At 37.4% G+C, this 15,498-nt stretch overlaps 1 protein-coding gene across 1 annotated transcript; it reads right to left on the bottom strand.

Annotated features, from left to right (window-relative positions):
• Positions 1–342: 342 nt before the first annotated feature.
• On the bottom strand, positions 343–15,027 carry scn4ba (sodium channel, voltage-gated, type IV, beta a). The gene is made up of 5 exons (XM_031752631.2): positions 14,404–15,027; positions 7,585–7,748; positions 5,033–5,252; positions 4,665–4,794; positions 343–2,597 (listed from the first exon to the last, which is right to left on the bottom strand). The coding sequence occupies exons 1-5, from the start codon at positions 14,495–14,497 to the stop codon at positions 2,504–2,506; spliced, it is 702 nt and encodes a 233-aa protein (XP_031608491.1). The 5' UTR covers positions 14,498–15,027; the 3' UTR covers positions 343–2,503.
• Between the last annotated feature and the right edge of the window lie 471 nt (positions 15,028–15,498).

Here is a 15,498-nt window from a genome sequence, read left to right as displayed (position 1 = left end):
ATATTTTCTTGAATGTGAAATATTATTTGCAATTACAGTCAGCATAAGATTAGAGTGTATAATTATGTTTATTGATTTGAGGGTACATCCTTTGCTCATTCTCACCAAAAGCTCATTTCCATCAAACTTGTAGGATCAACCAATCACGGCTTTTGAAATGATGACTCATACCTAGCAACGGGGTCAACCACACCTCCTCACTAAGATAGGATTTTCCATCCATTCCTTGCTCAGAGTTCACTGAAAATGTTCTGGGATCACTTCTAAGCTAAAACTCCTGGCAAGGAATTTTTAGGTTAAGTTAGGAGCTCTCTGAGAGGATTCTCAGAATCTTTAGGGATACGGGCCCTGGTGTTTATATTGTGCACATTTAAACATTTACTTTTAAAAAAATTCTATATGTGTGTAATTTAAAAATTTCTGAATTTACTCTCAGCAACATCAACCGATGTCCCTTTTAAACAGCTAAGATCAACACTGGGGCTGTTTATGAAGTCTGAACAAAATGTTTAAAATCTTCAACGGCCAGGGTTTTAAATACAATCACAGCAAGTAGTGATTGGCTTTTATCAGTTTAGACTCTATAACATGCTCAGTTTTGGCCAGTTGTAGACGTACACAAAATAATGTAGCTGACCAACAAGCACTTATGACACACACATTCAATTCAGAATAATATTAATATTTCTTTGATAGATTTTTTGTACTGAATAAAAACATACATTTTGGACAATATTTGACTGCCCAACAGTCTTTACATTCTTTTGCAGTGAGCTGCCCCAAGACAATGCTACCTGCACTACTGAGGCTATATTACTGGACTTGTATATTCTTGATGGGTTTGGCAAGTTTCCTTTGACTTATATGTATATCATTGAATCCACATGCAAATTTGGAAATCAGCATTATGAGCTGCATGTGCTTATACTTATACAGATATCCTGCTAATGAGCCATTAAGCAACTTCTCAATCTCCTCTGGCAGGTCTTTTCAATTCTTTCACTCAAACAGAGCTGCTAAAATGTTCTTACTTTTTAAATCAGTGTAAACTTTCTCTCAGTTATTAATTTTTCTACAGTAAACTTGGAGGCCAATATTCTAAAAGTTCTTTTTCAATAACCCTGACGTGGCTAAAATGGCGTTAAGCAGTTGTAGCGGTGTTGAGATGAGCATTGACAGAGCTTCCTGCAGTTCAGGGCAGCGTGGAGGGGACCAAGCAGAGACACACAGAAATGTTCCTGTATTATGGTGTAATATATAATCTTATATGAAGCTATATAAAATGTGCACATGCTCAAAATGCATTGGTTATTAGTCAGAAGCAGCATGATTAAGTTCATTCCTTTCAATCAGGAGCTGGGTAGTCTGGGGATTGTCTTTGATGATGGTTAGGGTTCTTTTTTTTATGTAAGTTTTCTGTTTTTCTTCTCGCCAGCCGAGGGAGCAGAAGCAGAACAGGCACCTGTGTTTATCTAAAGCAAAACAATAAAACCTGTGCAGAACTGGATCTTTTATTCACCTAAGGTAAGCCCATTTGTCAGTCCCTGCTAACCAGCATTTCACTGAAAATCTTTGACCCAAGCAAACCAGCAGTGTGTCTAATCTGGACCCAGAAGTAAACATGAAAATGGGCATTTCTGAGGTTAATGTCAGTGGATCAGGACAAAAGATCTTTTGGAAACAGTTGGGATTTACTCGTTACCTACAAACACAGTTAATCAGTAAAACAGCGCCCAGTGTTTAAAATGGCAAAATACAAATTTTACGGTCAGTGTTTAAAATGTAAAACTTCCTATTTTATTTATAAACAATTTATGTGATTGGGACTCAAAAATGTTATCTTTTATTTATAACCAAACATCTAGTCAGTTATCACCTGGCTTATTTTCATTCAGGTGCATTTATATCATTTGAGAGCTAAGGGAAAGAATTTGAGCAGTGTTGTGCTGTTCTTCGACTGACATCCTGGCAGTTTTTCATTATGGCAGTTCAACGTGGCATCAAAGATTTTTGTTCCCACTGGTTGAGTATATCTGAGTCCAAGTTTCACTTGGAGTTGTAGATTTCCAGACTAAGAATCAAACATATTGTAGCTTCTCAATTGAGACTGTAAAGCATGTTTTGGTTTGGAAACTGAATACTGACATTGGGTGAATAAAAAAGATTTCGGCCTTGTGATACGTTCTTGCTTTAACATAGTGTGAATGTTATTAGATAGTAAGAAAGTACATAGAAAAAAATAACACCTCAACTGCATAAATTGGAGATTGCACTGTGAAGAAAGTGGAGCAGAAGCTGTACAGTGGAACAAATGGGCTACCATGGTAAGTGAGAGAGATTCAGGCCTATGCACACTTCACACTTCCCAAATCTCAAGCATGATTTAAAATAGACATTTTTACAAGTTGTTTTTGTTAGCCACTAGTAAGATAACTGATTTTTCGCTGAGTGTGTACATTTGTCTAACATATATACAAACATGTAGGCATACTTAACATTTTGTTCAAGCCTTTGGTGTCCCTTTGTTTTCATTTTTGGCTCCTGAAAGACCATTTTCTGTGTTGTCATTCCCTGAGGAGCTCACTAGGCACTCTTTACTGTAGAGATAAGAGAAACAAAGGTTATATTGAACACCTATAAAAGGAGACAAATAGAAGCGATAAGGGCCATGTGCCATATGTACTGCAGGGGTTTTAAAAAAACGTAACCCACTGAGCTTCAAATAGTAATTTTGTTTTGGAAACATTGAATATGGGTGACGTTATTTCGTTATTATATAATATAACAGATTCATATTAATTGCCCACTTTGCTCTGAGACAATTTGACCTATATTGTCAGTATAAAACCATTACTGATTACATCAGAAGTTTTAATTAGAAAATACAAAACAATCCATTAACACGTCCAAATGAGTGCCTGGGTCAGCCACAGTCGAATAACTGGGTAAATCTTTGTGACACAAAATTATTTTTCAGTAAATAATGTAGTTTTATATGAACTGGTGTTGATGATATGATGTTAGTGATAACAGTTACAATGATTTTAGTTGTATTCATGGAATATAAATTGTTCATTTGTTATATGAAAGCAAATACTCTTGAAATTGTGATGTAACACATTTGAATTTCCTCTAATATCTGATTTTCACTGCTAGATGCAGTTTTTATATCCATAAAAAAGACAACAGAAAGCTAATAATTCTACTTCTTTTGCAAACTGGAGTATGACAAGCAATTTTTTTTCATTTTTTTGCAACATTCAAACTTTTTGTTATACTTTTTAGAAATCAAATAAGACTTGTACATATTAAAAATATTTGTATTGCATAAAAATATTATTTACAACATGTATGTATGAAGATCACTTGACTTATTCTTCATGTCAATATGTCTTGTCTGAAAAATTGTGTTGCTGTAACAGTGCATAACTTGTGTGATGAAACAGGAAATATAAACAGTACTTCACCACACTAGGGCTGTGCGATATGACCAAAATGTCATATCCCGATATTAAGACATCTATCGTCCGATAACGATATAAATCACAAAAATGTAACATTTCCTGTAAATTCTGTGAATGTCGGGCAGCTCGACTTGCGTGAAGTGTTTCCAGCTGGGCGCTGAGTGTTTTAACTGATGCATGAAACGATACATTGTTAGACATAGGTTGTAAGGCCACCGTTTTCTTTGTGAGTATTTATTACACAGCGTGCTGCGGGGAAAAGCCTGTTCTAACGTTTGAGGCTAAGGTTTATTTTTTAGCACCTGGCGGCTCTTTTTTGCTTCTCATCCGTAAATACTCTGCATCTTTCACGTGATTCAGTTTATTTTGAAAAGTCTCAACAGGATCTTGAGCTTTATTGTGAAAGGTTTATGTGGAAAATAAACAAGCGGACACGAGGTGGTTTTACCGTCGTTGTTGCTAACGACAACGCATAAAAACAAGCGCTTGTCCGTCTATAGTGTGGTTGTATTAAATATAAGAGAAAGAGAGAACTTTAGGAAATTAATATAGCCACTACAGTGACCATCAAAATAATGAAAAAATATTGCCGTAAACAGTTTATTTTGCGACACCACGAAACAAACGATAGCGTAAAATGAAACGATAGACGTTTTTATATCGTCATCCGATATATATCGTTATATCGAACAGCCCTACACCACACTTAATTATTTATAAATTCTGTACATTTCATGCATATGATATTGCTGCAGGTATAAGAATAAATTATGTTACATGCTTATGTGATGAGTTTTGAGCAGTGTGTTGCAGGCTATAGTGTCTGCAAAAGTCAATGACATCATAGGACTTGTAACATATGTATATGAATCAAAATACATGAATAAAAACCATTCCGTGGCTGTTGTGTCCATATCAGGAAAAAAAATTCAATGGTTCCTTAAAAGCTGGAAAGTTTTTTTCATTAATGGTGAAAACTTCACAAATTTTTACACCCTATTTCACAAGATGTTAAATTTGCAGAAACAGTTATAAAACTAGCATAGCTATAATAGACCAAATTTCTTTTTGCCAGCAATACACAGTTTTTGGCTGTTTGACTGTAGCTGACCCAAATATATATGATAACAAGATTATCTATAATCGGTATTGTTGATTTGCTCTAAATGTCCTTACTAAGATAGTCAGTGATCTACTCACTTCTTCTCATCATCCTTCTGCAGGAAGTGAACAACAACAGCCTTTATCACCATGACAATGATAACTAGGCCTATGACTCCACCCAACGCTGAGACAATAATGATTGTCAAAGTGTTGTCAACTTCCTTCACTGAAAAGGCAGAGAGAGAGAGAGAGAAAGAGAGAGGGAGAGACAGGGACTTTGTGAGGACAAACAAGTATACAGAGTATGTAAAAACTGACTAAGAGCTCTAACAAGATTGAAACTAGATGCTAGTAGCGTAAGTGCAATCTTTTTTTAAGTATATGTACTTTATAAACACTGTCAGTCAGCAAGTCAGATAAAGCTCTATTTTTGTGTGCCAGGTGTTTGTGCAACTTTTACATACTTTGATCCACCACTATAAGAGTGAAGATAGCACTGTGGTTGCGGTTCTTCTCTTTTGGATTCCTGGCAAAACAGATGTACTCTCCTTCATCTTCAAAGGTGATATTCCATAGCAAGATCGAAATGTTGTTTCTCTTTGAGGAGCCGACAAACTCAACACGCTCATGGAGCACACGGACCTTCGGCTCCACACCCTCCATAGGGATCAACGCTTCACATAACTACACACAAGATATTTCCTTAGATACACAGTATTGGGTGTCAGCTATACAGCATTGGGATGATGACACACTGTGTTGTAATTTTGCCTTTGTACACCACCACATCACACTGAAAATCAAAGACTTTAATTCAAGGGGTTTAACAAAAGTGTTTTATTACCTGTTTGGGCATTTTTATATATAGTTCCCTATTTTTAGAGACTCAAAAATAATTGACAAGCAGTTTTATGGCCAGGTAAAGACTCCCTTGACATTTTCTTACAAATTAAGGAAACTGTGATCTGGACTTGAACTTGTATTTGGTAGCTGTCTGAAAGAACTTGTAGTTATGCCATAATCAAACAACAAAAAACAAAAAAAACGTGGCCAAATCAAATCAGCTATTTGGCATGTTGATCAAAAGATGGAATGAAAAAGTTCCTTCACAACTTCTAACAAAGTCAGCAACACTGTGGAGGTAGCTATATCACTGTCAAAGTCTACAATCAACAGATGTCTTGATTAATGGAAATACAGAGCATTTACAACAAGATGCAAACCAATGGTTAAAGAGAGAAAAAAAATGATGATCTGAAGCATGGTGAAGTCAATGTTATGGCATAGGTATGTATGGTTTCCAACAGAACTCATTCACTAGTGTTTACGGATCATGTGACTGCTGACAGTGGCTGGATGAATTCTGAAATGTACAGGGCTACAATTGCTCCTCAGATCCTGACAAATGTTGAAAAATTGATTGGGCAGCACAAAGTGCAAATCGTTAATCACCCAATGTATACTGCACAGCAACCCAAGAGCCTCTCAAGACAAAGAAACGGGATTTAATTAAATGACCAAGTGAGTCACATGATATCAGAACATGCTTTCCACCAGAGCATTCTTTTCAGTAGAGTTTAGAAGTCTAGTGTTGGGGAGTAACGGAATACATGTACTGGTGTTACGTATTTAAAATACAAAATATGAGCAACTGTATTCCGTTACCATTTAAAAAGGGGATAATTAGAATACAGTTACTTTGTTGAAATAACTGGATTACACAGCGGTCTTTTCCTTAGGCTATCCCCTCTCCAATTTTGGTAACTCCACACATAGCCGGAAACCCAAACAAGACACGAAATAAGAGGCTCTAATGTAAGCGTCCCGTTAACATTGGTGGCATAAGTTACACAATGGACCCAGCGACAGCACAACAGAGCCAGCAGAGTACGAGCAAGAATGGATTTCTTACTTTGAAATTCCGACACCACTTCATATTTAAAGAAGAAAGGGATGGGTGAATTTGACCATGCAGTGCAAACACTGTTTGCCAGCAACCAAGCTGCTCTCAGCGTCAAAAGACTTCAACCTAAACAAACATCTGGAATTAAGTTCTTTTTTAAAAACGAATGTTAGCCTACTGCAGCTACCTTGTTTTAGTTGTGGTAGCTACCTGGGTTATGTACCACTTTAGTATCTTCAATGTACTATTGCTGTGTGATTTGTTACTATTACTGAAGGCTACTCGCCACCGAGCTAACATTGTTAGCAGGCGTTAGCTGAAGTTAGTTCATAGACTGCAGATTGTTAGACCTGCTTGATAGCATTAACAACCTGCGAGCTGCAAATAATCATGTGCAGTTCTGAAAGCAGTCTATGAACTAACCTCAGCTAACACAAGCTAACAATGTTAACTTGGTGGCAAGTAGCCTTCAGTAATAGTAATAAATCACACAGCAATAGTACATTCATGTAGTTGTAAAAAGCATGACAATATATTAAGTAATCCAAAGTATTCAGAATATGTTCTGTATACTTAATGGAATACGTTACAAACTACATTTTGGGGCATGTATTCTGTAATTTGTAGTGGAATACACTTTAAAAGTAACCTTCCCAACACTGCTGAAGGCAGACCTCTAGGCAGAGAGACCCACAAACAAGCAGCAGCTGAAGGTGACTGCAGTAAAGGCCTGGCATCTCAAGGGAGGAAACACAGCATTCGGTGATGTTCATGAATTTTAGACTTGAGGCAGTCATAACCTACAGAGGATTTTCAAGTAATAAAAGTAGATCCTGTGTATTTAAAAATGGCCGCATTTCCTAAACAGTTAACACAGGCTGTACTTTAAAAAAAAAAAAATCACATGTGAGGGTTAACAAAGGCAAAATTACAAGAACTATTTGATCATCAAAATACTTATGAACAAAACTGTATCCCCATGCCTTCAGAACTACAACAGCATACACTCACCTACTGTTTATGCGATGACACACGAAACATATGAAAATGTTAGGAAACACTATTTTTATGCTTTTTTGTATCCCTGTTGGTGTTGTGGTTGTGTGCACGTACCTTTATGAGAGTTCCATTGTCATTATATTGCCAGTTGAAGTAGAGATTTTCGATGCCAATACATGAAGAGTAAGTGCAGGGCAACAAAACCGTGGAGCCATTCATTGCTTCGATTGAAGACACTTTACCTGTGGAAACTTCCAGTCCACCAACAGTCCATACGCCTAAACCAAGGGAGAAAGGAAAAGTTAAGAATTTTTTAGAAAAGGATAGAAAATGGTTTTTGAAAACCAATAAAAAACACAATTATATAAGGCAAAATGAAAATAACATGGGCGACCGTGGCTCAGGGGGTTGGGAAGGGCACCTGTAACCGGAAGGTCGCCGGTTCGATCCCCGGCCTCTCTGTCCTGGTCGTTGTGTCCTTGGGCAAGACACTTTACCCTACCGCCTACTGGTGTTGGCCAGAGGGGCCGATGGCGCGATATGGCAGCCTCGCTTCTGTCAGTCTGCCCCAGGGCAGCTGTGGCTACAACCGTAGCTTGCCTCCACCAGTGTGTGAGCGTGAATGAATAATGTCATTGTAAAGCGCTTTGGGTGCCTTGAAAAGCGCTATATAAATCCAATGCATTATTATTATTATTATTATTAAAAGATAGTACAGAGTTTTGTGTTTGTTTGACATTTGCAATATTTGTTGTGGCATCACCAAAAAGTTGATTCTGTTCATCTGGATGTAGCGTTTTGTGGGAGAAACGTTTCGTCACTCATCCAAGTGACTTCTTCAGTCTCAGCTGACTGCAGGTTTCCCCAATCTTATAAACAGTACATTTGCATAATGACTGAAACCAGCCCACTGAAGGAACAATGGGCTAGGAGGTCAACAGTGGCATCAGTTTATTAAGACTTAATTATGTGTGAATTCATTATGATATAACTTAAGTAAAAGTAGAATGTGGCCAAGTAGGCAACACTATTCTGTCTATCTTCTTTTAAAATTAAATTGTGAATAAAAATCTTAATATGACGTCTAAACCTAATATATTTCAAACTGCCATCACAGGGAGAAAAATGACCACATGATCCCTAATTACTTTTTTTGTGTACTTTATGGACTTTTGGCGAACTTTAGGCTTTGAAAATTAGACTAGGCTCTAAATGCAACTTTCCAGAAGCAACTGACAATTTTACCAAATGACATTTATACTGTGTGATGTTCTGTATGTAAAACTTGCAATGCTCTCTCTTCTTTTAGTCTTAATGTTTAAAAAAAAATATGTAAAAAAATTAAACATAGAATTTTGATACCATTTCTTAAGAGAAAAGATTTGTTCTCTAGTTCATCAAGTCAAACTAACTAAACAATCAAAACATTTGATTTTATCAAGACCGAACGAATCCAGTTTATGAATAGAGTGTAAGAGTCATGTGACTTATATTCACATGGCCAGGCATATTATATGGGTTTTGCAATGACAGCTGGTGTAATTCCCAGATTGTTGCTCTGGTTTCTCTCTCAGACACTTGGGGTCTATTTATAAATACTGTCTTCCACATTGACCTGCTCAGGATCACATTTCACTTGGACAAGGTACAGACAAGGTTAGAGTACATGTATGCCTCTGCTGAGGACACATAGACATGTATGTATACTTGCTTAAAAGAATTTTGCATCACCTGCTCTGGAATACTTTGAATAAATCTGCGTTAGCACAAGAATCTCAAACACTTGAGTCCTCATATTACTGGATATGGATGAAATCATTTTACTACTGGAAATCACGTAGTCTAGGCACACATTGTCATTTACCATTTTTAAATTCAAATGTTAAAGAAATCAGAAAATGTATTAATGTGATTTGGATGAAAGAAATCAACAGCAGAAATATTGATAAAAAGTTATTTTTCAGCTCTATTGTTACCGTCACAACACTGGCACTGGGGCTGGTTAATGAAACAAAAAAAGAAAATTAATGTGAAATAACCTTTTCTTGATATACATAGAAAAAGTTACTTGGATAGAACTCATTCAACAGACAGCAAGATTTATTTTGTATTATATTAAGTATATTAATGGTGATTTACTGTGTATGGCTAGAACTAATAAAACATTTGCAGAAAAAAAAAGTAATAGTGTTGTAAGAAGATTATTTCAAGTAAGACTTACTGGAGCCGAAACTTTTAATTCGTATTGGGAAAAACACTTTTTTTCAGTATTTGAATTGTCATTCTTTCTGTTTTTTTATCAGCTGCTTTTGTAAAATGATATAAATAAGAAGAAAGATATTGCTGAAGTAAGCTTTTAGGGTTAATGATACAAGCAAGGCACTGTAAATGTGGGTGGAACTCCCACTGAAGAATATGTGTTCCAGAAGTGCAAATGCATAGACAAATATAAACCTCTGCCTGTATTTTATTATTTTATTTTTTTCAGATGAAATTAACTAAAGCGAGTGCCTTCTGCAAGTCACATATTGGTTATAATAAATATGTGCACTGTTATACCTTACAAATAAATATTTATACATCAAGGAAGCATCAGTTTGTTTGGCTTTGCTTTTTTGGTCATCTATATGCATTTGTCCCACCCACTCTTCTTGATTTTTTTGTAACACCTGGTATTTAACTCTTCAGTTATGCTGACTCATCCACTTTCAGCTCAGGCATTTTTAACTTTGAACTTGTTTGTTTTCTGTTTCCACTTTTGCTTTGTTTTAATAGCCTGACTTACTTTTTTTATAGCACTGGACAGTCTGGACACTTCTGCTCTCACTCCTTGTTTTCCCTCAATCTTTCTGTCTTATTTGCTTTGAGACAATACCTAAATAAGAACGTGGAAACATATGGTAGTGTGTGTATGTGTGTGTGTGTGTATATGTGTGTGTGTGTCTGTGTGTGTGTGTGTGTGTGTGTGTGTGTGTGTGTGTGTGTGTGTGTGTGTGTGTGTGTATTTTCTACTTTAAGAGGCTTAGAGGTTTTGAACATTGAACTATCTTTTAAACTCTTTGGTAAATGCATCAATGAAAACAAACATTTATCCTCTATCAGTAATTAGTTGCACATTTTCAGTGAATAGTCTGTGAAACAAAATGCTCCAGTGGAGAAAAAAAGATGTAATCCATTTACAAAAACATTTCTAATTGGATTATATGGTGCCCCCTCCTCATGCTTAGAAATAAACTTGGCTTTACTGCTCTCTACTATCATGGTTTTGTATCACTATCCTCTTTTTTTGTCTTAACAGTTTGTCCTGAAACCGCCCACAGATTCACATCCTGAAGTAGTGTACAATTCACTTATGTAACGTATGCACTGTTATCTTTTTATGTGACGTGTGTGTCTGTGTATGTGTGTGCATGCGCATGTATGTGAACTGTATATATGCACTTACTTCAAGTGTTTGTGTACATATCAGTAATACTGATGGTCTGAAAAGCAACTGAGTGTGTGCGTGTATGTGCATGTGTGTCTGTGTGCATGTGTGTGTGTGTGTGTGTCCTTGCCTGACTGTCAAGGTGACTGTTTTTTTTTTTTCTTCTTCTTCTTTTAAGTAGGCCAGTAATTGAAGAGTTAATGTATTTCTAAGAGAACCCATAGAGAACTGACTGAGGACACTATTCTGCAAGATATACAGGGAAGTGATGGGAAAGGTGGGAGAGGGGGGTATGAACAAGGAAGCGTAGGTAATGGAGGAGTTACACTGTGTAGGAAGTGATGGAAGGGGTCACAAGGAAAGAACAGGGGAATGGATATGAGAGAGGTGAGGGATGTGAGATGTCCTTTTCAAGGTGAATGGGTAAAGAATTACACCAGCAGCTTAGTTACTTAATAGGCAGAGCTGCTGGTATTGTGGGACAAGATAGTTTCAGTTTTTCACTTCAGGTAATATATGCAATGTGATATTCATACAAACAATGCTGCAGTAATTACATTTTCAGGCACAGTACTGGAGAAATGTTAACATGATTACTATGTTACAGCATGATCACTCAAAAAAGTCATTATTCCAAGTTTTGTCTGTGGTCCTGCTGCAATAACAGCTTCTGTCTGTTAATAATGAATGACACTTTCATATAGATCCGGAGATGTTAATGAGAACAACCTACTGTTAAACATTTTTCCTTAATTTCACACCTGACTTTTACTGGGACCTTTGCTTCACTGCCTTCATTCTCTTCATTCTCTGTTGCCAAAAGGTTTTGTTGTGACAGATTGCTGTAATACTTTGCACATTACTTGATTTAGGCATTACTTGATTACATAAGAGAAACAGTTGAGCATTCCCATACAGACACAATTTAGATAAATAACCATATCCTGAATATATAAGATGTTAACAATGATAAAATGCATTTTAGATGGACATTTTCATTACGGATGAACCGGATCTCTTAAATAGAGGTGAGAATTTAATGATGTAAGTGAACATAGTAATCAGAGGTCAAACCAAGGAACTACAAAGCCTGGAATGACTCAAACTCACCCATGGAACTAAAGCCATATCCTCCTGAGAACCAGCCCATCCATTTATGTCCTCTGTAATGGACATTTGTTTTTGGTCTCTATCTTGTGACTTATTTGAGCGATCATAATAAGTCCTAATGTACTAAATAGAGGACATCCTGGGCTTTCCATTGATATCTCATGCGTTTGGGTGGTCTCTTTTAGCTCCAAAGAGGAAGGAAATCCCAAAAATAGTTCAATGGGAAGATTCTTTCCTCAGTTCTCAGGAGGATATAGTCAAATGAAAGTATTTATTCATAAGTGTAGAACTTGAATTGAAATTTAAGAGAGTTCTTCTAACTTGGAATACAGACTGTTGGACTGTTGCTGAGTTACAATTTTAAGTTAAAATTTAAGTTATAATCTATTCATTTGTAAAAATTAAGTATTTGGGGGATATTGAGTTACATATTTTACTGTTTAAGAACCTACAGTGATGCCTCTTACATAATCCATTTTGTTGATTGATCTTGATGTTGCTGATTTACCACTCCCATAATTTTCCTGAGTGTGGAAATGGGTCTGGGCTCTTTTGGGTTAAAAGATATTTGAACTTATTTTATTTTAATTTACAGATGACTAATGTAAACCAATCTCGCACCACCAGTTGAGTCAGACTGTTAAAAGTCAAACTAAAACAACAATGCTCTGTAATGCTGTGGCTATCCTTTAAGGATTCGCTGATAAAAAAATATAATTTGTTATACAGTTTATGTTTCTTTCTTATTTGTGTTAGCCTTGCCTGTACTTGTGTGTTGGTGTATCTACTGGTTGCTGGTATAGAGGGATTCAGCCTGAGAATATGTGCTTATGAGAAAATGATTTCAGAGAAATTCCACTGAACTTCGATGGTAATTTAGACAAAACAACCAGATCAATGCTGTTTTTTAGCACGATTTCTGGGAAAATATTTTACTAAGAAAGTGTTATTTGGTGCAGTGTGACTTTCCACAACACTCAACACTTTCATTTGGAAATATGTGTACTGACAATGAAATAGAACAAGAAACAAATGAATATGAATAAGATGTATGAGATGAATAATTGTAAATTTGTGCTTTACAACTATTTTTTTGTATGCGAACTATGATGTAAGTGAGGTGTGTATATTGCCTGTATTTGTTCCTCTTTCTTAAATGAACATTTTGTTAAAAGTTTCTGGTAGATATATTTATCGTATCTATTCAAAAGGACTATACTATTGTTTAATCCCTTTAAAGTGAACTAATGTTGCATTGTGTTAGCTACTCAGAAGTGTGTTCGCATGTTTTCAGTATGTGATATGCTATGACCAAATTTGACCCTACTGGGACAAATGATGATTTGGTCTTTGTGCTGCCGCTAACCTGGACTCATGGACTCTTCCCTGAATAATTTAGTGAATAACTTTACCAAAATGCAAAATTACATGTTTCACTGAACTAAAATTGTTTTTGTTTTAATATTTCCCCCTGATGTTTGGTTGGAAAACATAAAGAGCACAAATATTTGCTAAAAAACAAAACAAAACAAAACTGAAACAACAAAGTGTTGTTTGTGTTTTTTGGATCTAGAACACATTTTAAAAAGCAGCAAGATAAGATGCATTCTAATCTTACTTATCGGTTATCTAAAGACAACACTAATATTACAATACTGGACACATACTAGTCCCATTTCTGTTCCATAAAACTCAATGGTGCTCAACTTTACAAACAACTGAGAGCCAGGGGGGAATTTTTGGATGTGGGGGCACTATTGGGCACTACAACAAAATCAGGGAGGGTATGAGCAAAAGCACAGCTCATCACTGCACCACTACGTCATTACCAGTAATGCTATGTTCACACAGGCATGCATGTAGATAAACTATAGCTTGTTTTTCTTTACTTTGAAAACCAAAAGTTAATTATTTGTTTTATTTTCTCCTTTATGAAGGTTATGTTTAAAGTACAATTTCAAAGTGCGAAGTGTCAGTTACTCAAACAGTCCAGCAGCAACCCTACAACATGAAACTGAGCTCAGTCAAAGGTTTGTATTGTTGGCCTGATTGTTCTTTAACAATTAAACATTACCTGTGACAGCACCATACATTGTAGTGTTTGGGTATGGAAAGAGAATGATTAAACATGAGCGCCGAAGCAGATGCGACAGAGTAGCAGATGTTGATATAGAATAACCAAAAAAAGGTATTGATTTACTGTAAGAGGGCTGTATCACCCACCCATACATAAGAAATAAGAAAAAGAGAGCAAAAGGAGCAAATGAAGAAGGTCTAAAGGGCACAGAAACAAGTTAAAATGTTTAGGCAATTAAAGGGATAGCCCCAGCCAGAGACATGTTTGAAAAGAGTGGAATGACATGGCACTTAAAGGTACAGAGATAAGTGTAACTCACCAAGCAGCAGTGCAACTGCCAGACCAGCGTGAAGTAGATCCCCTGATCTCAGCCGACCAGAGACACTTGAACCAGTGCTGTCCACTGACGCCATGACACCTACACCACCTGTCTGTCTCTGTTCTTCTCTGCCTGTCTATATGTATACAATGTGTGTCTCTGTCAGTCTGTCTCCTTGTCCGCCAGTCACTGTGAGTGTTTGACTTATATGCCTCTGGACCAAGGTGGGACACTGAGCTGTGCAGCTGAAGGCAGAGTCTTGCTCCCAGTCCCTCCCTCTTCTCTCCTCCTCTGCACTCTGTCCCAGGAATGAACAGAATGAGGAAGCGCAAAAGAGAGAAGGATAAAATTCCTTTAGGGAGCTCTCTCACATCAAGTTGTTCCTTGCACCGCTCTCCGGCAGCCCGGGGAAGCAGAGGAAAGGAAAGACTGAAGAATGCAGCAGTTGAATGAAGAGTGCAGCCTCTCTGTTTCTTTGACTCCCTCCTCTGCTGTCCTCTGTCGCTGTCTCTGGCAGACACAGTGGTAATTATCCAGCAAAGCAGAGTGTGAGGCGAAAGGCATAGAGGAGAATCGAGGCAGAGCGGCACCAGGGTAGCAGTGTTGTGTCAGACAGCACCACTCCTTTAACAGCAGCAGCAATAATCAGGTAACCAGGCTGGCCAACAAACCCCATGGGTGGGGGAGAGACATAGGCTGGAGGGGGAGGAGAACACACAAGAGGCACAGAAGGATGCTGGAGGAGAGCCAGCAGGCGGAAAAGCAGAAAGTATGCGTGTTTCCCCTGCCGGCGCAGGGAGAAATGAGGTACTGCAGAGGTAGAGGTGAAGAGAGAGCGAGCGAGGGAAGGAGGGGATAGCGAGTGGGGGTGAGGGGTACTGGGTGATGTCTGCTGCCACATAGATGCACACACACACACACACACACATGCGCCCAGCACAGAACAGCTGAGTCAGCCTTTGCTCAAGAAGGTCTCCGAGTCAGTCACGGGCTGGGTGTTTCACCCATACCACATACTCCTCTTTACTACATCCTTTGCTCATGTCTCCACTTTCATGCTTCTCTCATTTCATGGTTACACTTTATATCTGTGTT

The sequence above is a fragment of the Oreochromis aureus genome, linkage group 14, assembly GCF_013358895.1.
Source record: "Oreochromis aureus strain Israel breed Guangdong linkage group 14, ZZ_aureus, whole genome shotgun sequence".
NCBI classification, from domain to species: Eukaryota; Metazoa; Chordata; class Actinopteri; order Cichliformes; family Cichlidae; genus Oreochromis; species Oreochromis aureus.
The sequence above is the reverse complement of the archived record's forward strand: the minus strand, read 5'-3'. Positions and strand labels throughout refer to the sequence as shown.